Below are 23,629 nucleotides of genomic sequence, written 5' to 3'. Positions count from 1 at the left end.
TCATAATAAAATATAGTATAAAGTATATTGAATTGAAATTCAATTCTGTAACATATATAGGTAAAAGGTCTACCTTGTCGTATGTTATATTGCACACATATACATAAAATACTGTGTAAATAACAGAAAGAAAATCATTACATATTGGCAAACCAAAATATCCTGAAGATCTGCACTCTAAATGTATTTACAATTTTTCATTGCATACAAAGAAAAAAAAGAAAAAAAAAGGGGAAGTTATGCTTTTTGTTTCCACTTGTAGCAAATTCATATTCTAATATGTCAGCATTCTTCATGCAATGGAAAGTTTGTTTTTGATAAACTCTGTGGTCAGCCAAGATTATTTATGATAGATTTATTCTGCTTTATTGCCTAGAGATCTACCAGAGGAGCAATTGATTCTTATTAATAAATAAATAAATAAATAAATAAATAAAATGTAATGCATAGATGTAAAAGCATTACTCCATTTAATTCAGAGAAATCAGTCCAAATTTATGTCACCAAGACATCAGGATCTGACCTTGAGGTTAAACACGGTTTTGGTAACCATACAACATTTTTACTTCTAGTATTCTTGTCATTATCAGTGAACTGAGCCAGTGTCAGGAAATGAAATTCATTCTGTGGTGTGGATTTTCAATACTTACCTTGTTGAATGATGCTTTAATTTGCAAGAAGTATGTGGTTTTTAGCTGGTGAAGAACCTCACTTTTTTTTTTTTTAACATGGATTTATAGGCTATCCTGTAATTTTCACTGATTGTGTAAAGCGTTTTGAATCCTAAGTAAAAATTGCCCATTGGCAGCGATGAGATAGAGTTGGAAAAGCCAAAGGGCATCTCTACCCACTCAAATATTTCAAACTTATGTCACCTTGTTAAGGCACGCATATTTACGTCACTGTAGATGCTTTTGTATTTTTTGATACCGAGCCTTTTGACCTTTAGGAGTGTTGAACTATTCCTTCATTGGCTATGAACCTGGCTTCACACTGAGAATTTCTGGCAGCTGTGCTTAATACGGACAAAAATGGGTGATCGCTGGGAGTGATAATTGCAACATTTATGCCGTTGCTGCAAACAGTCTGTGCATGTATCTGCATGTCTGTGTGTGTTATGCTTTTCACTCTGTTTTAATATCACTGAAAGAGCTAAGATGTTATTTGAATTGCTTTTGGGCCAGCTGAGGAGCAAGACAAGAAGGGAAACTAGAGTATGGAAAAAACCCACCCCTCCTAGTAAAATGTCAACCCATCTTCCTACTCTGCTCCCGATAATTAATAGCAAAGGCAAATATCCTACAGACATTAAAGATCTGACCAAAACCTGTTTGAAATCAGGGAGGATTTTTCACAGTCTTTTAGTTGGACACCGTTTCATAGGAGGTTAATATTTTGTAAGGTTTTAGTTCAGTTATTTTACATTTGCAGCAAGGTCTTCGTGTCACTGCTTTCTGTGAAAATAAACTGGTTATAATGTGAAGTTGTAGCTCTGAGCAAAGAGTTTTCCTCACTCTGATGAGGCTGGGGGTGAAGTTAGCCAGGGTCATAAAGTTCAGAAAAATATGGTGAGTGCAGCCTTATTGGTTTTAGGGCACACATGGGTGATATGCTTAGTTTTGGCTGGGTGATCTGAAACATTGGTAGAAAGTAATGATTCTGGTTTACTTTTTTTTATTGCAGGCTGCAAACAGTTACCTGAGGGATCAGTGGTTCCATTCTTTGCAGTGGAAGGTAAGTTCTGCACTTCACTGTCTTCCTTGTCTGCCTCTAAGAATACTTTTTAGCATTCCCCATTGCTGCGTTGTGAGGGCCCTGAATGGATAGTCTTTTTCTTACAGAAACCCTAAATCAGAACATGTATGCAGTTTCACTTCGTTCATATCGTGAATGAAGTGGACAAATTAACTTGTTACATAGCCCAGCTTTATCAACGTGTGATTGGCTTCAAAAAGTAGATAGCCAGTAAATTCACATTTGAGCAGTATAGAGATTGGATGGTTTTGGTTTTGTACTATGAAGTGTAGTATGTTACAGAATGACTACAGTCTAATCATATGCTTTGGACTCTTGGGATACTTGGGGTTTTTGTTTGGTTGGTTTTTTCTTTTTCTGAGAAACTAGGGAGAAAGAGTGTCTTTTAGAGTTGCTTATTGTAAGTAGCATCAGTCTGTTATGCATCACTCTGTGTTTATGCTTTAGGATGATTTGGATTTAAAGGCAGTTTCCGTTTCAGAGGTCTCGAGCCCTTTCTCATTTTCAGTGGGAACAAGGGACCGATTGCCCTGAGTAGGGGAAGTAGATCACAGTGACAACATTGTCTCTCAAAAGCAGCACATTCCTCATCAAAAACTAGCTGCTGACCTTTGGATGGAATCTGTATGGATCTTTGATGCAGCTGGAAACAAGTTTTGGCCAGATGCTGAATATGGTTGTCCTCTCTTGTCTTGTGGTGGGAAACACAAGCAGTAGCTTTTCAGCTCAGGACTTGTCTTCGGCAGGGTTTCAGTGAAGTCGGCCAGGTTGGCTGTGTAGCTTATCAAGATTTCAGTCTGCTGACAGCAACCACATATGAAAATATAAGGAAGTCCCTCCCACCAAACTGGTTTTGTTGTAGGTGTGTTTGATAGCTGCAAAATAGTTGTGTGGCAAAACTACAGTATTGGTGTGCTTTGTATAGGCATCAGAGTCTGGCAGAATCATATTCTGAGCGGATCCAGGTTCTTATCAGTAAGAGCCAAGTGTTGAGATCTCCTTTTCCAGACCGCTGGCATATTCTCCAACCTGTTGCCCTGATAGCCTAAATGAGCACGGGACAGTAGTGCTGATAGCAGAAGGCTGCACTGTGGCGTGGCACTTCATTTTGGCCTCTTGACAGTATCGTTAACACAATGCCTAGCCAGTCTTGCTTTCTTTGCGACTCCTGAGAATAACAAAGAGCTTAAAGCATGCAGAGATGGTATCTCCATGTGGCCGTTACTTTCCCTCCTGCTCTGGCAGGCAAGGATGGTCAGAGAAAGCATGGATGGAAATAATGGAATTTCTTTTTCTACCTCATGCCCAACGGGGATGGCTGTGGTACTAATGTGCTGGTGGCATGTGCCTGCTTCGCTCCTGCACTGAGGGGAAAATCAGGATTGTAGGTGCAACTCTGAGTGGTAAAGGTGCAACCCGACCCCACCACCACCCACCCCATCAATTAAATTAAGGGGGGTGGGGTGGGGGGCAGGAAGCCTAGACGGAATGACCTGGCTTGCTCACATGCCTTTCCTTCTTGGAGAGGGAGCTTTGCTCTGTGGAAGTTGTTTTTAAAGGAGTATTTCTTAAACTCTCCAATGCTTCTGACCAAGCCTCTCATTTTGGGAAACTCTGAGTAATTTAACTTGTTGCAAAGTAGGATTTATTTTTGCTTCCTTGCTTCCCTCCCCACCCCCGTTAAGTTCGTTTCTGCAAAACAAGTGAAACATTATCTTGATTTGAAAGACCTTCCCTTTACCAAGAATAGCAAGTAGCTTTTTCCCATAAGAACAGTGGTTTAGTCACTGCCCAGGTACTTTACACTAACAAATTTGTCTTTGCTAAAATGGAGATAGTTTTGATGGGTTTTTTTGCTTAATAGTTCAGAGGAAGAGCACCTGGTAACTTTCTGCTCTTTACTTTGGTTGATATTTGGCAGGTTTAAGTGAAATCACAACAGAACTAAGAGGCAAGAGAAGTGGTGTATCTAGAAGGGAGAGTGGAGGAGTGCAGTTATGTAGTCTATCTCAGTGAAGTTTATCACTTTACTTGTACCATAGCCTATGACTTTAAGAGCCAGGTGCCAAGGTTCATCTCACTCCATAATTTGTATGGTTTGATGATTAAGCAGGTAGTGAGGGAACCCACAAAAAAACAGGAAGCCTATTCTTCTGGAATGGGTCATTTACACAAAGCACCAGCTGGCAGAGAGATCGCTGCAGCTGTATTATAATTGGGTGGTTGTGCTGATGAATGATATATTTGTCCAGTGGTCTTACAAATAATAGGTCAAAACATTTCTGCGGGCATGTAGAACACAGATGCAAACTGGTGCAGATAGCTGAAGCAGTTATTTGGGGGAAAACATTCAACAGAGATGAACTTGCTGTTGTTCGTACTTGTGTGGTGGAAGCATTTAGGGGGGTCCAGCTGAACCTAGAGCCCCACTGTACTAGGCACTAGATGGAGGTGGAGCAGGAGACCTTCACTTCCCCTGCCCTGCCCAAACCTATTTTACAGATGGCAAACTGATATTCTGAGAGTTTCCAGCAGTGAGGATTGCCCCCCTTGATCTTTAAACAGGAATACTTAAATTACAGTTGTGAGAGCAGATTCATATTCTGTCAATGTCCTTCTGTCTCCTTTTCCTGTGCTTCAAGCCTTGGGAGTCAGATGCTGCATGTAATCTGACCTACCTGGAAAATGGATAGGTCCAGTGAATAGCTGTGTTGTTAAATATTTGGGGAAGCTCTTTAAGTTCAGGCACATACTGGTTATCCTTTGGTCTTGTATGAAGGTGCTAAGGTCTGTGAGAGAGCTTTTATGTGGTGCAGTTTTAAGGATTAACATGCTGTGGGAATTCAATTTGCCAGCCAGCACCCTGGAAATAATTTTTGTTCTAGAGACAAACATTGAAATAAAAATCAAGAATAATTTCTTTCTGCAGCCCAGAGAATAATAAAAGAGATGCTATAGATAAACAGAAATAAAAGAAAACCAAACACATAATTATCCGTGTTTTAGATCCAGCTCCAAGAGGTTTTATGTGTCATCCAACTAACTAGCTGTCAAGATGCTTACCCAGCTTTTTAGATGTGAGTTTCTCCTTGAATACTGTGCTCATTGAAGAAAGCAGGGATGTAGGGACGGACTGTTCCTTACGTAGTCATTTTCTCTTTGGGTTTTCCATTTCAAACCCTCCTACTAAGGGTTACTCATAATTCATCATTTAATCTGGATATCAGTGTGTATCACAACTCCTAAAGGATTATTGGCCACCTCAGCCTATTTTTAGAAATCCTGATTTCCTTTGGTTATAGCTAAGCCAAACTATCTTTGTCCAGAGAATAAACAGAACATGTTAACAACTGTCCAGATCCTCAAACATAAACAAATCATTAATCCATTGTGTAAGAGATGTTCGTTTCAACCAGGGAGGTTGGATTGAAACCATGATATGTAATCTTTGGTATTTGGAAGCTGATAAGTCATAACAGCGTATCAATAAAGATAACAACACTTTCTGTGAATATACAAAAGAGAATAACACATGCAGTTCATTGCCCTTTCTGGATCTAGGCTAGATACAGTGGTAACCAACAACTTCTGTAGGGGTTGAATACAGCTAAGCTTGGCTTGTGACTAGTAATTGTGGGACACACACAAATTAGCAAATGTGTACGCTTGGCATTTGCCCAGACAGTATCCATCTACTTTGTTACTTGTTTCTATCTTGCTGTCTTTGGGCTAAGGACTTTCTGTGTATTTGTAGAGTGCCTAGCACATAGCGGTACCATCCTCTGTAGAAAGCGTTGAGCCCTACTGCACCTCATGCTTAAAGTATTAGTCATTAAAAAACCCACTTGACTAATGTTGTACCATGTTGCGCTTGAATTAAAAAAGATGTCTGTGAGGTCCTCTCCAGGGGTCCTTAGGTCTTCTCTTTTGATATGGAGTACTGGTATAGATTTACATTTGTTGGGGGGAATACGCCTAAAGGTTATACAGGGCATGTTGCATTGTTTTACATGCTTGATAGTAAACTTGGAACACTGCTCTCATTGTGGGATGTGGGTTGCTTGTGTTTTCTAGTTAGCTGAGTGATGCAGCAATGAAACATGTCAGTTGACAGCCTTTGGGGGAATGTCCTGAACTGTCACATTACGGAAAAAACAGACCTAGGTCTGCGGTAAAGCACGAAGCGTGACTCAAGCTGAGCTTTGTGCGCCTCTGACCTGGATCTTCTGGAAAGGCTTGCCTATACCTTGTCTTTGCTTCTGATGCTATGAACCAGTCCTCAACTGTCCCCTAATGAATAGTGCTGCTTGTTCAGGGGTTTAACCCGTCTGTTAGCATGGACAGTACAAATGTGTTAATTGTAGAATTGTTTAGGTTGGAAGGGACCTTTGAACATCATCTGGTCCTCTCCCCACCCATGCCGCCCTTTTCCTCACTCAGTGCGGGGTATACTTTGAAGTTGTACGACATTGCTAAGAGCCTGTACAGCCGAGTGCGAAGCCCCAAACCAGGCACAGTATTCACATGTGGTCTCACAAGCGCTGAGGAGAGGAGAGCAGTCACTTCCCTCATCCTGCTGTCTGTGCGTGTGCTCCTGCAGCCCAGCATGTGTACGCACCCCTGACTTGCAGTTGACAATCACATTACCTTTGTTTTAAAATTCATTTTCTACATGGACTCCATGTTTTGATTCACATGAATTGGGAAACTGGAACAATGCTGTCATTTGGGATTTGCAAACATTTTGCATTGAATGCTAAAACAAGCAATGTTGGCCTTCATTCAAAAACTTTAATTTTGGGTTAATACTTCCCTGGTTCTCCTAGGGATTGTTGTATCTGTGTCTTCAGGAAATAGATAATTCCATGCACAAGCAGCTCTATTAATTGCAAAGGGATCGACTGTCATATAAAGTCATACTTGACCTGAATGATGATACGCTCGCTGGTCTTTACTGTGTCCAGGTTATGAATTCCTTGTCTGTTAGTACTGATTATTTTTTATACAATAGCTGTGGGTGAGTATCAGTTTTTGTATCTAACGATGAAAGTTCAGAGGGAGTTATTTTTCTGTGCTTTAAAACTGCAAAAAATTAAGTTGAGAGAAATTGTTCTTGAAAGTGTGGTAAAGCCCTCCTTGTGTAAAGCACCTTTACGGTTTTGTCACCATGGTAATGATTAAAAATAGTGCTGATACAGGAGTGGGGTTTATATAGAATTTAAATGATGACATTAAAGAAATTTATAGCCTTAAATCTCTGCAAATCATGCCTTAAAACTATGAGATCAGGAAAAAAATCACATTGGTTATTGTTAAAAGGGCCTATGTCTGTCATTTGTATTTGACCACCTAATTTATGATCTGAGAGAGGAAGCTTTGATTCCCTGTGACAATTTAATAGCCCTGTGCTGTACTGCATAGGGAAAATATTATTCAAAGGGCTCAGCAGTTCTTTGGCGTGGTAGTTCCTGGACTTCAGACCCTTTCTTTGGTGGTTACACAGCAGACGTAACTGTAATTGTCTTGGCTGTTTCTTTGCTTTCTTTAGCTGAAAACCTGAGGTATTTTCATAGAACACAGAAGTTCCCATTTTCCGTTATTTTGAGGTGAAACAATAAATAATTATCATACAATTAGGCCAATGACAGCTTTTTTTCCTTTGTATATTTTCTTTTTCCTTTTGTGTCTGTATATGAGTCAATAATATATTGACGGGAACCTAAGCTGTGGAATTAAGTTTTGCCTTTTAAAGCCTCAGGGCTCTGAAAGCATTGTGGGCTTTGATGGCACATGAGTTTTGGAGGAGCAAGTTTCTTGCTTTGATGGATAAAAGGCAGCCCACAAGTTTTTGGCTGGTGGTTTTACTCTTCCTGTGGAATGCATGGGTACCAGTTGTGGGAGACCATGAACAGGTTTTTAAGATAGCCAGAGCCTCTCCCCTGCAGGGCTTTGAGCATCCTGATAGAGAGACTGGACTTCATACTCCGTATGGAACAGATGCAGGTCTAAGTGGTGTGTGAATGGATCTGTGTTGCCAAGAAGAGAAGCTGGTACCAGTTAGAGCTTTCTGGTGAACATAGTGGGACCGAAAATGTATCTTGCCATTTTTCAGTTCCTGGTGCCCCCTCTCATGGTTAGGTTGATGCTTATTGCCAAGATTTGTTGTTCTTTTGTATTTGAAAGGTAATGTGAAATGCAGCTGTGTCTGCCTGTGTGGGGCTCTCCAGTGACATCACCTTGCTCTTCATGCGGTGATTGATAAAACCGCCCAGTCTATAGTCTTAACAGCCTCACTGCAAATTCAGGAGCAACTTCTTAGAAATCTTGTCACACTTACAGCCTTTTATTTCCATAATGTTTATATTTTGTAGTTAAGTATTCTCCCCTACTACTTTTGGGGGGGGGGGGGGGGGTGTCTTTTTTTTTTTTTTTCTCTTAAGACATCTTCATGAGCACATGAAATCCATTGGCTCCCTCATTTTTCCACACGAATTTGACTGTCTCAGGCCATCTGTTATCAGAAGTCACTTGAAAAATCTTGGCCTTATTTTCTGTTTCTGAGATCTCAGTTTGCTAGAGGTAACTGTGCTGTTGCAGCAGAAAGGCATTGATCTCACTTTGGAAATGAGTAGATGAAAAACAGACAAGATGTTGACAGAAAGTTTTTTATTTTTTTATGAAACACTGGTGATGTTTTTAGAACTGGAACAGATAGAGTACTTAGGTTTTTTTAAGCTTTCACTGCCTTTGCATTAGGAAAATACCTCACTCTTTCTGGGGGACACTGGAGCAGGTTCCTCCCATAAGGTGTGTCTGCAGCAGCGGCAGCTGATCACCATCTGTGCTGTGCATGGCTTAACATGAATCACTTTAAATCTGGGAGCTGCAGATCCATGTCAGCACAGCACATTGTCCAACCAAAAGAGGCTCTTGGCAACATGCTGAGATGCCAGCCTGGATCTGAGCTGCTCTGCCCTCATCCAGCCACATGCATACATGATTTGTATACCTGTAGATGCCTCCTGCATTGCCATAACAGGTTGGTTTTTTTAAGGAGACAGAACTCAAGCCAATTAACGGCCTGCTGGTGAAATTTGAGTAGAAACTAGGTGGTTATTTTCTGTCTTGCTTTAGCTAAGTCAGGACCAGCTCTAAATTTTCCCCTCTAGACTTGGATGCTATCCTATTCAAACTAATATTAGGTCTGAAGATAGAGGGGTGTCAAAAACAGCTGAATAAACAGGTCAGCTTGTTATTGTGTACTTAGGTCTCGGCTAAATACAATTGCTGGAGTATGTTGCTTCTCAGGAATGCTGAACTGCTGGCCAAGAGGGATCCTCAGTTTTTGTCCTGGTGAACTGCTTCTCTGCATTATTCCAGGGCTGACCTTATGACTAATTCTTTGCAATTCAGGACTTCCAGGTCACGGTGACCACTAGTTTCACCAAATTACAACTTCTTGTCTATAGCTGTCATAATATAGAGCTGCACCAAAATTAGTCTCTCGTTCAGGTTCCTAGCTGCAGAAAAATCTGTTTTTAGGAGATCTCTTATGAAGACAGGACAAGACTGGTAGTCTTTCCCAGGAGTGTAATTATCCTCCTCGCATGATGCATTGGGTGTGAAAACCTAACTCTGGGAGTTGACACATGCTAAGTGCCTTGTTAAGCTGCTGTCATGGGGCCCAATTCTGTATTATGGATGTTATGAGGACTCTGGGTTTCAGAAGACCTACATGAGCGTGAAGGAGTGATGGGGACCTAGGTGTTGTTTTAAATTTCTCTTTCCTTTCTTGCACAGTTTTGTCCTTACATTTATTTCTTACAATATAATTAGTGTGTTGAGTGCATCATAGTACACATAATGTATTAGAGGATTATAAAACTGCTGCTAATATCCACAAAAAAACCTGAAACGGTATGTTGCAAGTGTCGCAGCCTGTATCATCTGCCCTAGCTCTTGCTATGTCACGTGTTCATCTTGTCTTGACACATCTCCTTGTCTTTTTTTTCCCAGAATAGTGATTGTTTCAAAATTAGAAAAAAGTATCAGAAAACAATGCTAGTAAAAGTATGCCCTTCATTCCCCTGTCTTCATTCAGAAGCCATTGCATCACAGCTGTTTACCATAGGCTGGTCTCTGGTGCTCTTTACTGTAGTATTTAAGATGGGAATACTAGATTAGGCTGTGTGACCAGGGGCAAGATCCATCAAGGACAACGGGATTGTTGTGAGTGACTTATTTGCATCAGCCCGTCCTGAACATGAGGTGGGCAGTGGTTTCGGTGGCACCCCAGTGATCTCTGATCCTCTGTGAGGAAGCTAACCTTGGGATCAGAAGACTGAACGCTGCGAGACTTGATTCAGTCTTGCATGTCATGCAGCATTTGTACAAAGGAGAAAGGAAAAAAAGGAAATTGCAAAGATTCAGTGGCATTTTGGTAGGCTAAAGAGTTGCAGGAGGTTTGGGGTTTTGTGCTGATGTGGTGCAGTAAGATGCGATATAAAAACATGGAACAAAGTGATGGGACTGTGTCAGATGCAAATGCTGCTCTGAAATTGGGTATCTCCCTGTGAGAAACTGGAAAATTCAGAGCTCCAAAGCCCAGTGATCTGAAGACAGAAATACCCTGCTTTTCTGAAGTCCCTTTTAAGATGCTTGCAAGCATCACATCAGTATCCAGTGTCTGTGCTCTCCCTAAGGCTCTGCAGCCGCTTTCTAACACAAACATGTTCCTCAAGCCGTGCACATCTCTCTTGCTGACGACATTGATGATGCAGGTGCACAAGAGAGAGAAGCCAATTTCAAAGCCATTTATGGTGTCGAAGTGCTAGAAACTCAGCAAAATAATACATTTGCCAGGGAGGAGAAAGTGAAACAGGTGGGTAAACGTCCATTTGGAAGGTTTTGCTGGCTGGTGAGAGGGGAGGAGGGCAGGAAAGACCGAGGGTGCCTACTGCTAGCAGTGGAGAGTAATAAGGAAAAGGGATGACGTGGCTTTTTAATCCAGTTTGCATATCTGGGAAGAAATAATTGCCTTGTGTGCTACTCGGTGCTACCTAAGCTTACTGGCATTTCCCAGAAAATAGAAGGGGGATGGATTATCTTTCAGAGATTATCTTTTGTTAGCAGCTACTACCATATGTAGTGTTAGTAGCTGCATAATCCTAATTTGAGGTGGTTTCTCAGGTGGCAAGTTCTTTCGATAAGAGTTCATACGTTCCTGAAATTACTGGCCTATGTTTTGCAGCCTTGCAGATGAGGCAGCATCCTGTTTTCCCGGTGATGACCAGCTCTCTCATGCCTGAGTGGGATCTGAAGGGTGTAGTGTTGGAGGGACGGGGGAAGGTTCTGCACAGCAGGTATGCTGCCTGGCTATTCTCCACAGTGGCCTTGTGCACAGCTTTTTCTTTGGCAGCCCTGGTCAAAGTGCAATGATGATAAGATTTTACGTGTTCTTTTTTTCCTACGCACTATCTCTTCTCTGCAGTGGCAAAGTCATTTATTCCCACCGCAGGCTGAGAGCTGGTGGATGTCAAGGACTGCACTCCACAGACACAGCCATCATATGTGGAATATGAAGTGCGTGAATGTAAAGGTATTAGGAACCTGGATCAGTTCAGCTTGCTGTCAGAGGCATTCTGTAATGCAGTCAGTAATGGTAGGTCTCTGCACAGAGAAGCACACAGCAAGGACTGCACCTAGGTGGCAGTTAATGTCACAGTGCTTTGAGTCTTCTGCTTTCTCTTTGATGCGTGCTAAACTCCACAGTCATGCAGTGCCTGCTATATTTTATTTATTTAATACTATTCCCCCCTGCCCTGCACTGCAATGCAGTTAGTCTACTGAAGGTTTTGGAAAGTGTGGAGTTTATATAGTACACATATTCCTGCTTTTCATCTAGTAGTCTGCTCTTTCTTTCTTTTTTTTTTTTTTTTTTTTTTTTTAAATGGAACATGATTTTGCTGACTCCAGCTCATACTGCATAATCTCAAATACAGGAGCACGTCAGACTCGCACCGCTCTGGAAACTGTGGGTTGTGCCAGAACACTGAGATCCTGATGTCCAGACAGTGTCCGTGTTAAGCATTTTGCTGCTCTGGGGAAAAGGGCCAAAAATGCTGCAGCAGGCAGCAGTAAGGTCTTGCAAGAGGAGGAGGTAGTTGTGCCTAAACATGTTTGAAACCTTCCCTCTGATGATGAGTCAGAGGCTGTTAAAGTGCTGTAGATCAAGCACGGTGTCTGGCTCCTGCCCTAATTGTGTGAGTCCAGCAACCTCTTTGTGAAGGTTTTTCTCACTCATTCTGCTTAAGAGTTCAAAGCAATTCAGGAGGGTTTGTAAACCCCCCCAGCCTGCAGTTAGGGCAGATCTTTCCTGTACATGTGGGACAACCGTGTTGGTCAACTGTACTGAAGTTGTTAAGTTTTTCCTCCTGCCCAAGATCAGGAGGAAAAGGTGTTTTGTGACTTTTGCTTAAAAAAAAAACAACCCAAAACAAACACCGAAACGCCCATGGACAACATATTTTAAAATATTTCTTCTTTTGGGGAGATGTTAGATGGGATTTGCAGCTCAAGATCGCAACTGTGTCTCTACCAACGCTTTTTGCAAGTAGGGAGTGGCTTGTGCTTCTGCTAGAAACGTATCTGCAGTCATAGTGAAATTCCACATAGCCAAAGCAACATTAAAAACAAACCCCAGCTTGGCTCCGATACGAAAAATATGGAACAGCAGTTGCTGTGTGCAGGATGAAAGCTGATGTTTTGCCAACCTGAAGTGTAAAGCTGGTGCTGGAACTGGGGCCTGAAGAATGGGAGAGTTTGCCAAAAGGAAATGGAAGCAGGGATGGAGGGTTTCGGGGAATGCATCAATGTCGGCTGTGCCAAAAAACGTCTCCCCTGTGGACAGGTCTGATTACAATAGTAACCACATTAGCCCATGCAAAGTGCAGCTGCAGCCACAGTTGGCCTTTCGCATTTTCTAGCTGGGGAAACGGCATCTCAAATGCACGGCTAAGGTAGAGCTGGATTTGGATCAGCCAGCTGTGTTCCTGCATCTTAGTGACCACGGGCTGTATGCAGGGATTTGAGAGAAGGACAGGACACCAGCAAAAACAAAGCCCAGTTTCTCTGCTTGGTAGTGGGAAGGTCTACTGAAGACGACCTCTTCCCTTCCAGCTTAGGGGGCTAGAAGGAAGCCACAATTTTTGAGGTGCTTTCAGTTTTTGGAGGTGCACGCACTGTAATTGCATACAGGTTTGTCTTCAGCGGAGCCCATAAATTTAAGATCTGCTTGCCCAGTGTATTTAGTTTTCTTTTTTCCCTTGGATAGAATATCCTTCCCTTCCTACCCTCTCATCCCCCCTTGTTGCTGAAGGATATCTTTGCAGTAGTCTTGAGCACATCGGAGAGCAGAAGCCCAGAAGGATGGTCAGTCAGGTGACAGCTGTGTGCAAAGGAGGTGGAGATATATATATAGATGTATAATATGCTTCAGGAGCAAGTTCTCCAGTGCATTAATGTCACAGCTGCCCCGTGTCATGCTGGGAGGTGGGTGAGGAGGCTGTCCTGTGAGCCCCCTGGTCCCACTTCCACTTTGCACTTCTCTTCGTCCAAGCAGAAATGTGTTTTGTCCGTGTTTCGTCCTTTTAAAATTTTTCTTGTTTCAGCATTCTTTTACTTTGCAGTGGTACTGTCCCAGTGGTATCTGAGCAAAGGACAAACTCTGCGCCTGTGGGAAGTATCTGTGTGGTTGTTCCAGCTTGTGCATTAGTAACAGCTGAACCCACGCCACCACTTGCTGAACCCATTGAACTCTGTTGGCTTTGAAACAGTGCTGGTCTGAGTGTTTGGGGGTTCTTGCTTGGATTAGCTGAGATGTGGAGCAAGGTGCTAGATGCTGGTGGGAAAAAAACAAGTGAAGGAATGTAGACTGAAAAAGGGTGTGGGGGAAGATGTTGTGATGGGGAAGCACAGCAACAGGGTATCAACATTCAACTTGCTTGCTACAGCCCCAGTGCATGTTGGTGGTGCTTTTACTTAGGGTTGCCATGATCTAGCAATTAGCATGGAGGCCTGAGAATCAGAAGACCTCAGTTCTGCTCTAGTCCTGACTTGCCATATAACCTCAAGGAAATCACATCGGTTTTCTTGCTCTGTTTCCCCTTCTTGCCTTTAATCATCAAGACCGTGAACTGCTCAGGGCAGAGACTGTCACTTGATATATTTATTCAGGGCATAGATTCATGGCTGCCAGTCTCAGTGCAATGAATAATGGTGATTTCATCAGGATCTTTTTTTATATGAATTGGCAAAAAGTGAAGTGTTATTTTGACCTTAACTGAGTGAGAATCAGGAAGTGTCTAGCTTATAACGTTTCCTTCCAGTCCTCTGGCCTGTGGCAAGGAGCTTGTGGGCAAGTGAGCCTTGACCAAGGTGGTTGTATTCAGAGAAGCAACTGAAGCAGTGAAGTTGATGCCCTTCAGCATTTAGCACTGGGTAAAATGAAAAATGCAGAAAATGCCTTTCACCTGAAAACATGGTAGAGCCCAAAAGTTTGCTGCTGCTGTTTTTCAACTATTTTAGAGAGCAGCACCTTAGTCTTTCTGTGCGTGACCTTCAGAAGGTCATGAAGAGTTTGATTACTACAGCATGAGCAGTCTGAAGTCCCCAATTTGAAAAAGTTTTAATCTCGTGCTGGCCCCAGCCCTTTGCCTGGAATGGGACTTTTTATAGACTTAGTCTTTTCAGGGAAGTTGCTTTTTTTTCTTCATATTGGTGAATGTTACAGGTAGGAACTTAGTTCAGAAGGCTTTCAGCGGATCCACCTGGTAATTTAGCCCTGTCTGTGGCTGTCAGGAAGACATCCATTAGCAACAAGTTGTTCTTACATGTTTTTCAGAATACCGTGAAGTAAGCAATGCCTGCTAGTGTTAAAAGCAGAATATGGATCTAGCTGAGTTCTGGGGATACCATGCTGTCTTTGTTTTCATGAAGGTAACAAGTTAATAGACAAAATGCCAGCAGGTGGTGCTCAAGAATACATGGTACAGCTCCTGGGCTTTGTAGGACAAGCCAAACATGTGTGTTGAACATAGCAAGCAACTCTTCCTGTTTCTTGTTGCGCAGTGTTTTAACAAAATGTTCTGCTGCAGTGGAGAAAACTGTTCCGGTGTCTGCCCTCTGTGGTTTTGTTCCTCTGTACATTTGCATCTAGCAAGAGGCACCTCCATTTTACATAAGCACCATCAACGTTAAGCTGTAACGCTAGCTTGGCTCAGCCATCCCTGCAATGAGCTGGAGAGGACCTCTGTGCGGGAGGTTGACCTTTTCCCTTTTGCTGGAACTGCCCTCATTGCTCAAGAAATAAACAGTTGCTGGCACATACAACCCTCGAAGTCAGTATATGTTCCTGCAGTAGCTCTAGCTTCTCCAATAAAGAAGCGATTAGTTGCGTGCTGTTGCGTGGTAAAGGACTGAAGAGCAGAGAGCTAGACTTTAACAGGCTATTCTGGATTAGGGTTGGTAATTAATTTTTTTTTAATGTAATGAAGATAGTATTTGCTGATGAGAAGACAGGTTCCCAAGAGTACAGAACGTTTCCTGGCCACCAGTAGCAAAGCAGGGATGAAATTTGGTCATCAAGAAGGCTAACTTCATCTTGCCCTTTTTGGATCAGGTGCACTGGCTGCTTTAAGATGTTCCTAACATGAAAGGTCTTGCTAGGGCTGAAAAAGGCAGTAGTTCCATGCCGTCTGATTTTGTGCATTAGAGTCCATTTTTCTTAGATGTCAACTACATCAGTATTATCATTCTTGTCCAAGGAAGTGCTGTATGAGCAAGGGCTGCAGGATGAGGCCATTATGGGATAGAAAAACCTATGAAGATGTTACTTAAAAAAGCTTGAAAGTGTCCTAGGCTCTCCTGAACTTTCCATTCACAGCAGTGTTCAGGGGCTTTTGAGCACTGATGGCAAAAACCACTGCTTACAGATTTTTGTCACATTTGCTTGCTTAATAACACTGGAACAGTAGTTTTTCACATGTGGACTTCAATTCCTCCTCCTCTAAAAGAGGATTGAGACTTAGGTCTTTGGGTTTCTGCAAGACTTAATTAATTAGAGTGATTTGAGAATGAAGGATGCCCTGTCAGAGTCACTTATCCCCATGTTGCTTCTTCTGGGTACTTATTAAATTCGGTGGTTTTGCTTTTAAAGTCAGCATAGCAAGATTTTGGAATGACACTAGCCGTGTGGTTCTGGCTGGTCAGTAACTAGGAGGGTCAAATTCCAAGTTGGCATGTGTTATTTTCACTCACATAAATTGTCGCAGGAGCTGCTGCTTTTACTGAAATCCCAGTGAAACTGGATTCCCACCCCAGTATTTTTCTTGCACATGCTATTAATGATAAATGTTGTGTGAGTATTTTCAGCAACTGAAGGCATCTTTTACACCTACATCCAGGGGGAATGAACTCCTCACAAGTGTTGACATGCCTGTTCTCTGATACGGGTCTTTACCAGGCAGCTTTGCTTTTAAGCTCATGAGTGATTGTTTCTCCGTGCTCTGGAGTCAGCGCAGGTAGAATAGAGCAGATGGCTCGGTGTTGGCTAAGTGCTTGCTGATACACAGCAAATTGCTCCTGTAACTGACTGATAGGTTTCAAGCTTTAATTGAGGCTTTCAGCAAGGCGCTCAACAGTGAAAAGCATTCTGCTGAGAAAAACAACAGTGTAACCATGGGCAAAGGTTCAGGATAGCAGAGTTCAACCCTCTTGGGGATGGCTCCTCTATTTATTTATTTATTTTCTGCTGCTTTCCCACCATCATTCAAGACTTCTGTAATGTCGCTTGCAGATTACAGCTCAATATATCAGTGCAGTGCAATCCTTTGTGCTGAAAACGTGAAGCAGAGACTGATAAGTTTGGATTTTCTGCTTGTGGCAGGCTCGGCGTGTCTGCAAAGGTAGCTGTTCCCTGATGCTCCCTTTGAGTCACTGTCTGCCTGGTCTGAGCAGCAGCTTTTGTAGGTCTCCCTTGCGTAGCAGGGAGTACAGCTCCTGCTGTCTTTTCTCTTATGTACGTCAGCATCATCAGAATGTTCATTTTTAATGGACATCTCTAAAAGGGAAAGGAAACCTCCCTTGCTCCTCCCTCCCCCCAAGCAAGAGTGGATTTGACAGCGGAAGAAAGATGTTTGTGGTAGGGTTGTCTGAGCAGCGTCCTCTTGGGCAAGAGGGTTTCCTTCAGCAGCTGTCCCTCAGGCTGAAGGAGCTGCTCTCTGAAATCACGCTGTAACTCGCCCAAGTAAGGGGCAGCCCAGAGCAGGCAGGGATGCAATAACCCAGTGGTCTAGGTCTTGCGCTCCCCCTGCCCCCACTTTTTATCCAGCTTTGAATTCTGCTTTGAATTTGATTTCTTGATAGTACAGGACCGAGGAATAAATTTCAGCTGAGCTAGCTTTGTTTAGTGTCCTCAAGTAGTCAGAAAGGAGTTGCTTCAAGTTACAAAGCTGGCTGGTTGGCTTTGAAGTTTAGATTTTATTTAGTGCTGGAGCGGGTCTAACAAAAAGACCCTAAAAAAAGGCACTACATGAATAAGAGAAATTAAGCACTATGATTCAAGTTTCCTAAAGAGTCCAAGAAATCTGTGATGATGGTAGAAGTAGTGCTGGTAGCTTAAAAACACTGATGGACCCCCTCTGCCCCAACAAGCTCAGAAGTATAAAAATTTCTGCTCAGTTCTGAAATCCTAAACACATTTGATAGCATCTGCAGCGTGCGTTTTTATGTTCCTTTAGCTTTTCAGTGGCTTAAAATGCACTGAAAGTGTGAACTACTGTCAAGCGTGCTTTTGTACTTGCATGAATTTAATTAAAAAGATAATTGGATTGCTTTATCAGCCTTTACATGTCAGCCCAGTGCCACCCTCTTCTCCCCCTTCTAACAACGTTGACAAACCCAAGGCATCTGAAATCTGTATTTTTCTGTATTGTCTGTTCTGTCGTGTTTCGGATAGGGTACAGAGGTGACTGTGTTTTCTGTTGAGCATTAGATCTGCTGCCACGGTGGGAAGGAAGCGGCTGATAAGCAGAGCCAGCCTGTTCAGATGGTTCCCGCAGGGGCTGCCCTGTGCGAGTGGAGGGGAAAATGCTGTGTAGCAGCAAAGCTCCAAAACAAAACAAAACAAAGCAGACCAACCCTTTGCAAAGTCCTCTGCCTTTATTACACTGACGATGAATAGCCCAAAATGTGCAGCTGAATCTGCAAGTTGCACAACATGGGCAGTTTTTACGATTTCCCTGGAAATGCTGGTGAGGAACGCAAGATCCATTTTTAGTGCAAAACACTGATGTTTTCATGTAAACAGAGAAGTGCCCAGCCTGTGTTGTTTAATAAACCTGAGGATGTATCCAGACTTCTTGACATCCCTTTGACCAGAGGACCAGTTTCACACAGAGAGAGGAGTGGAAGGGCATGTGAACTAAACAAAATGCTGTGGTCCTGGCAGTTGCTCTCCGTCAGCCAGCAGAGCTCCTTCCCTGCCAGCTCCGTGGCTGTGCGGTGCCTCCAGTGCTGGCTGCTTTGGCAAGCCTCTCCTGGTTCTAGTGCACGCTTTGTGTTGTTTTTGGGAGTGGCGTTTTAATGCTCATCATCGTTTCCTTGAACTTGTAGAGTTTCATCAAGCCACCCCTGGGAATTTGGGAGGGTGGGTTTTCTCTAAAGAATACTATTTATAATACAGAGCAGCCTCTGTTCCAGTCATTCGTGGCAGCATGGCTGCCGAGGAGGTAAGAATTGTCTTTTGGTTATCCAGCTGGTCTGTGGACAGGGCAATTGGTGAAATAGCTTGGGCACAGCCAGAAGAAATGCAGGGGCGTGCAGAGGACTGGGGCAGATGGGATTAGGCAGTCAGGAATGCTTCTCTTGAGAGTGGAAATGCTGTTGTGTGGAAGAGTTGGAGACCTGACAAGTTAGTTTCTGTTACAACTGGAGGGTGACAGCATGACTTTTCAGGATCCTTCAAGACCGAAAAAAAGTCTGTGGGTCTGCTGGAATTTTTCACTTTGATGAAATTGATTTTAATTCATTCTGAATGTGAATTTACCAATTAGCAACGTAGAATAAAGTATCTGAAGAATGATGTTTTGCTGGCCTTTCTCTCTCCCCCTTTCTTAATGACTAACTCCCTTTAAAAGGACCTTCAGCTTTGGAAACAGTGCAGTAGCAGGTATCTGTTAATAGCCTGAGGAATAAGGTGTCTGCAAGAGGAGATGATGGAAAGAAAGATGCTCTGGAGTTTGAAAACTTATTTTAAAATAAAAAAAGGGAGTCACAGTTTTTCATTGCTTCCACAGAAGAAATTGGTTTAGACATATGAGGTTTTCCATTTAAATGTTTTAAGTTCAGCTTCTCAGCAAACAGAAAAGGCAAAGCTCAAAATACAAAGTAGCCCGCTTGGCAGTTGCTTGTAGGAAGCACATATCCAGTCAATTTTTTCAAGGGGTTTATGGTGGTGTCAGTGTGACCCTTTCATTTTTCTTGCAGAAAAAGATTTACAAGTACAAGAAGGTGCTCAGTAACCCCAGCCGCTGGGAGGTGGTGTTGAAGGAGATCAGGACGCTGGTGGACATGGCACTGACGTCTCCACTTCAGGATGACTCTATTCACCAAGCACCACTGGAGATTGTCTCAAAGCTGCTCTCAGAGGTATGATCTCAGCAGTGTTCCTGCAAGACACTGTCACATTTAGATGAGAGACAAACAGTTAAAAGTTTGTGGGTGGGTTTTAGTTTAACTTGGGCTGTCAAAATTCTGCCTTGGAGTCTGCTCGTGACTTCTGCTGACTTGCGTGGAATTTGGACTTGCTGTGGAGAAGGAGAATTTGACCCATGTTAGGTAGATTTCTAGAAACAAAACAAAACACATTTATCTTGAGGCTTTGTTGTTGTTGTTGTTGATTATTTATGGTAATTTTATTATGGGTCTGATTCATGTCTTATTTCAAGTCAGTGGTAAAACTCCCCTTGACTTCTATTCCATTGGCTCTGTTTCCATGACCAATAATTCTTGTAGCAATATGTATATACCAATAAATTCATTGTGCAGCTATTTTATTAATACCAGTTCTGTCAAAGAAAACTATTTTCCTTCTTCAGAGGTATCCATCCTCCTTTTATAGCATTTATTTCAAATAGTTAACTTTTCATGGACAGGAAATGTAATGCCACGAAGGTTTTTCATGTCTTGGTTCTGATGTGCAAAGGTTTATGATAAGCAAAAAAGTTGCTAGCTATTTTTCTTGCAGTAGGCAAAGATCTTAGCAACTCACAACTTTGTCACCTCTGAATGGATCGTGCTGCTGAGAAAGCCAAAAGCAAACTTCGGCATAGGTGGTAGCATAGGTGACTTCCAGTAAATTTATTGGCTTTTACTGGTTCCATGTTTCAAGAAGGAATTTCAGGAAAACTGAAGGAGTTAGTTTACTACCAACAAATGGTATACAACACCACAACAATACTTTTATTAATTTTCTTAGAAACATTCAGCCTGTCTTAAGAAAACATTTTTAAGAAATGTATCGCTAGCTTTAATTGAGACCTACGCTGGCATCCTGGTGTTTGTAAGCTCAGCTTTCATGGCTGGAGTGGCTTGAATCTGAATGTGCTGAGGGAGAAATGGAAACTTGCGCAACCCCTTGTAGCAGATAGTATACCACCTTCTTTAAGAGAATGATTTTAATTTGATGAATTTTATTGTGAAAATAAGCAATTGCAGTCTTGAGCCTTTCTGCTTGCGTCTCGTGGTAGCTAAGAGGATTGTGTATGCTGATGTGCCAACTCAGAGTACTCTTTGCTCATTCATTTCTTCTATCCGACTCTTCCAGAACAACAACTTAACCACTCAAGACCATGAGAGCATTATTGTGGTGAGTATCCTTCTGTCAAAATCTCAGGACAAATCTGTATTGTTTGTCAACTTACATGAAAGAGCACAGCATGTTGAGGGTTAATCATCTCCCAATATGGCCTCCTTACTAGGCTACACAGTGCAATGTTCATATCTATATATGCACTTTAAATAGCCAAAAAAACATCATTTCCAGATGTGCCCTATAAAACCCTTAGGCTTAGTAGTTTCCTGAGGGGCTAATGCTACCATGCACAGAATGTCTCCATTGCTGATGGTATGTGAGCAAGTGATTGTTTTTGTAAGCATGGATATGTGTATGTATCGCTGCAGTTTAACCCCCTTTTTACTTGATTTATAAAAATACCCTCTTGAACTTTTTACTTTTCTGTAGGTTGCATTTATTTAGACATAGAAATAAGTGAATCAAATGGCAGCTCTCTTCCTTGTGCAACAAAATTATAAAATCTCAACAATTTATCAGAGAGGTGGAACTTGGTTCCCCATCAGTGTAATTTAATTTCAGTCACTGGCAATTTCCAGGAGATTTTCCCAGTCAGTGATCTAATCTAGAACCTCAACACAACCTGATCGTATCACATCTCTGTGACTTTCTGCAAAATGACAAGGTGGCATGTAGCTGCCAGTAGGTGTGAATTGTGTTTAACTGCTGCTTCAGATACCATTTTAGCTGGAATCAGTCACCGAGATAAGTTTCTGAAGTGGCATTTACTTTTCTTTGGAATCTGCTATAGCTTTCGTTTTATTCTAGTGCCAAGGGTAGTTCAGGCCCCCGGTTACAACTGGTTGTTTTGGAGGAAGGATTTTTTAATAAAAGATGTAAGGTGGCCCTGCTGTGAGCAGGGAAGTTGGACCAGGTGGCCTCCAAAGGTCTTTTCAGCCTACATTATTCATCAATTCTGGGTGATGGCTTCTTCAGTTCAGGTCCTGCTCCTCTGTAGGTTGTGCATGAACCATTAAGGAGATGGCAGTTTCTGGGCATTGATTACTCACTGCATTTGCACAGCTAACCTGTGCTATTCTTAGGAAGTATTGCTAACACTGTGTGTTCACATAGTATCTTAACAGTACACGGTGATTTGCCGTGCAGATGGAACCAGCTTTCCCTCTCTAGATGGTCGTGGAACAGATCAATATTACAACTGATGCCTTCCCGGCAATGCGAGACAGCAAGTTTCTGCTTTTAACCACAGCGCACATAAGGAAAATACAGGGTGCTTTCATGCTGTCGCTCTTCCACACTGACTGTACAGGTGGAGCCATGACTGGCTTGACGGTATCTGTTGTGGTTATTCCCTACATTCAGTAAGGACTGGGCTGAAACAATAAAGCTCATTTTTCTTAAGCTGACAACCAATCAGTTACATCTCTGATGCAGTGATCCACTGACAGTTACCGGACAGGTGTAAACACTTGGTGATTTTGCAATACATGGCTCCTGTGGTTTGGCAGGTCTTATAGCAAACACTCCAAAAGATGGGTTCAAGGAAGATCTTTAGCTCAGGTGTTGGATGGGTAGCAAGGATATTCTAGTCTCACTGAGTAGTGTCGCATTCTCCGTTAGTCTACTGTTGCTGGACCACCACCAGAGGAAGAGCGAATAGTTGCAGAAGGATGGCACACGATAATAAACAGAAACTTCACAAATGTTACGAGTAACAAAACCAGATCTTTGCAGATGTGCTTGGGTTTCATTGTTAAAATTCACATTAGTCTTGACCTGTTTGTGTGTGAAAGCGGCTATTGTGAAACACAGTCATAGCAAGCAGACTTGCTGGGGCTGAAATCCTTAAGGAGACAAGAGGGAGAGCAAAAACCAAAGCAGGCTGCCTTAGTAAAACTCCAGATGCCATCCAGATAAAATATCTGGTGTTCAGTTGCTTAATACAAAATGTCCTAGCTGCTGTGTTTAGAATCTTACTTTTAAATGGGTACTAGGAATCCCTTTAGCTCAAGACAGGAAAAGCCCGGAGGCACCATCACGTAGAGAGAATACATTATTGTAGTACCATTTTCTAATTTGCAAAGGAAGTAAAAACAACATAAGTTCATTACACCCTCAGTGGCAGGTATGACCTCTAATGTATTTACTGAGCATAAGCACATTGGTTTGCGTAGCAGCAAAGAAGGAATTGTTGATCTCAACTTTCAAAAAGTTAGATGCTTGATTTTGATGAATAGGGTCCTCCAAGGTAAGAACAGTGCTATGCTACTTTTAGTGAGTTATTTCTCAAAAAAAGAGCTCAAACTCTTTCATAAAGGGTGTGTGTGCGTGTGGTGTTTTTCAGTATTTTCTTTTAGGGAGATGTTATAACTGAAACAGTGAGCCAGATTCATCCTTGCTGTAGTACATCCTCAAACAATTAGTTGCAGTCCTCTAATTAAATTTTTCTCTCTCTTTCTTTTTAAAGGCAATAGCACCTTTGCTGGAAAACAACCATCCTCCTCCTGACCTCTGTGAATTCTTCTGCAAGGTATCAGAACAGCTTTGCTTTCTGAAATCTCGTAGTTGTATATGAGTGTAATTCTTCGAGGGGGGTGGTTGTTCTTTTCTTTAACTCCTTACCTCATGCCCAGACTGATTTCAGCTTTTGGTCAACAGCCAATGATATTGGAATAGTTAACAGCACCGTTATGATAAATAGATCCATATCCTTAGTACATCAGACTGCACAGTCCTGGTACTCTGTGAGAGTTAAAATCTTCAGACTCCCACACCTCAGTCTGGGTACAAGAAATGTCCTACTGCATGTTCTATTTAGCTAATGCAAAAATCACTGGAGTCACTGTGTTCAGATGAGTTGGTAATGTGATGCACAACTCAGCCCTAATGGTATTATGTCATTGGGTAATGGCAATGGGAAGATCATAAGGACCCATCCTCTCTTCTGGGATGCACCATGTTTGTGCTGCATTTGGCATCCTTTCCATAAACTTCTGAGTACTT

The 23,629-nt window shown here is 42.3% G+C and overlaps 1 protein-coding gene across 6 annotated transcripts in view; it reads left to right on the top strand.

Moving 5' to 3' along the window:
* The window catches only part of LOC115346051 (c-Maf inducing protein), a 138,186-nt gene that overhangs the window by 82,223 nt on the left and 32,334 nt on the right, over positions 1–23,629 (top strand). For all 6 annotated transcript variants that reach the window (XM_041125815.1, XM_041125817.1, XM_041125816.1 and 3 more), the window contains exons 3-6: positions 1,684–1,734; positions 19,300–19,461; positions 20,639–20,680; positions 23,094–23,156. In XM_041125815.1, coding sequence (XP_040981749.1) covers positions 1,684–1,734; positions 19,300–19,461; positions 20,639–20,680; positions 23,094–23,156 — 318 coding nt within the window. The remainder of the gene's footprint in view (positions 1–1,683; positions 1,735–19,299; positions 19,462–20,638; positions 20,681–23,093; positions 23,157–23,629) is intronic.

This window comes from Aquila chrysaetos, chromosome 9 (assembly GCF_900496995.4).
Source record: "Aquila chrysaetos chrysaetos chromosome 9, bAquChr1.4, whole genome shotgun sequence".
NCBI lineage: Eukaryota > Metazoa > Chordata > Aves > Accipitriformes > Accipitridae > Aquila > Aquila chrysaetos.
The sequence above is the reverse complement of the archived record's forward strand: the minus strand, read 5'-3'. Positions and strand labels throughout refer to the sequence as shown.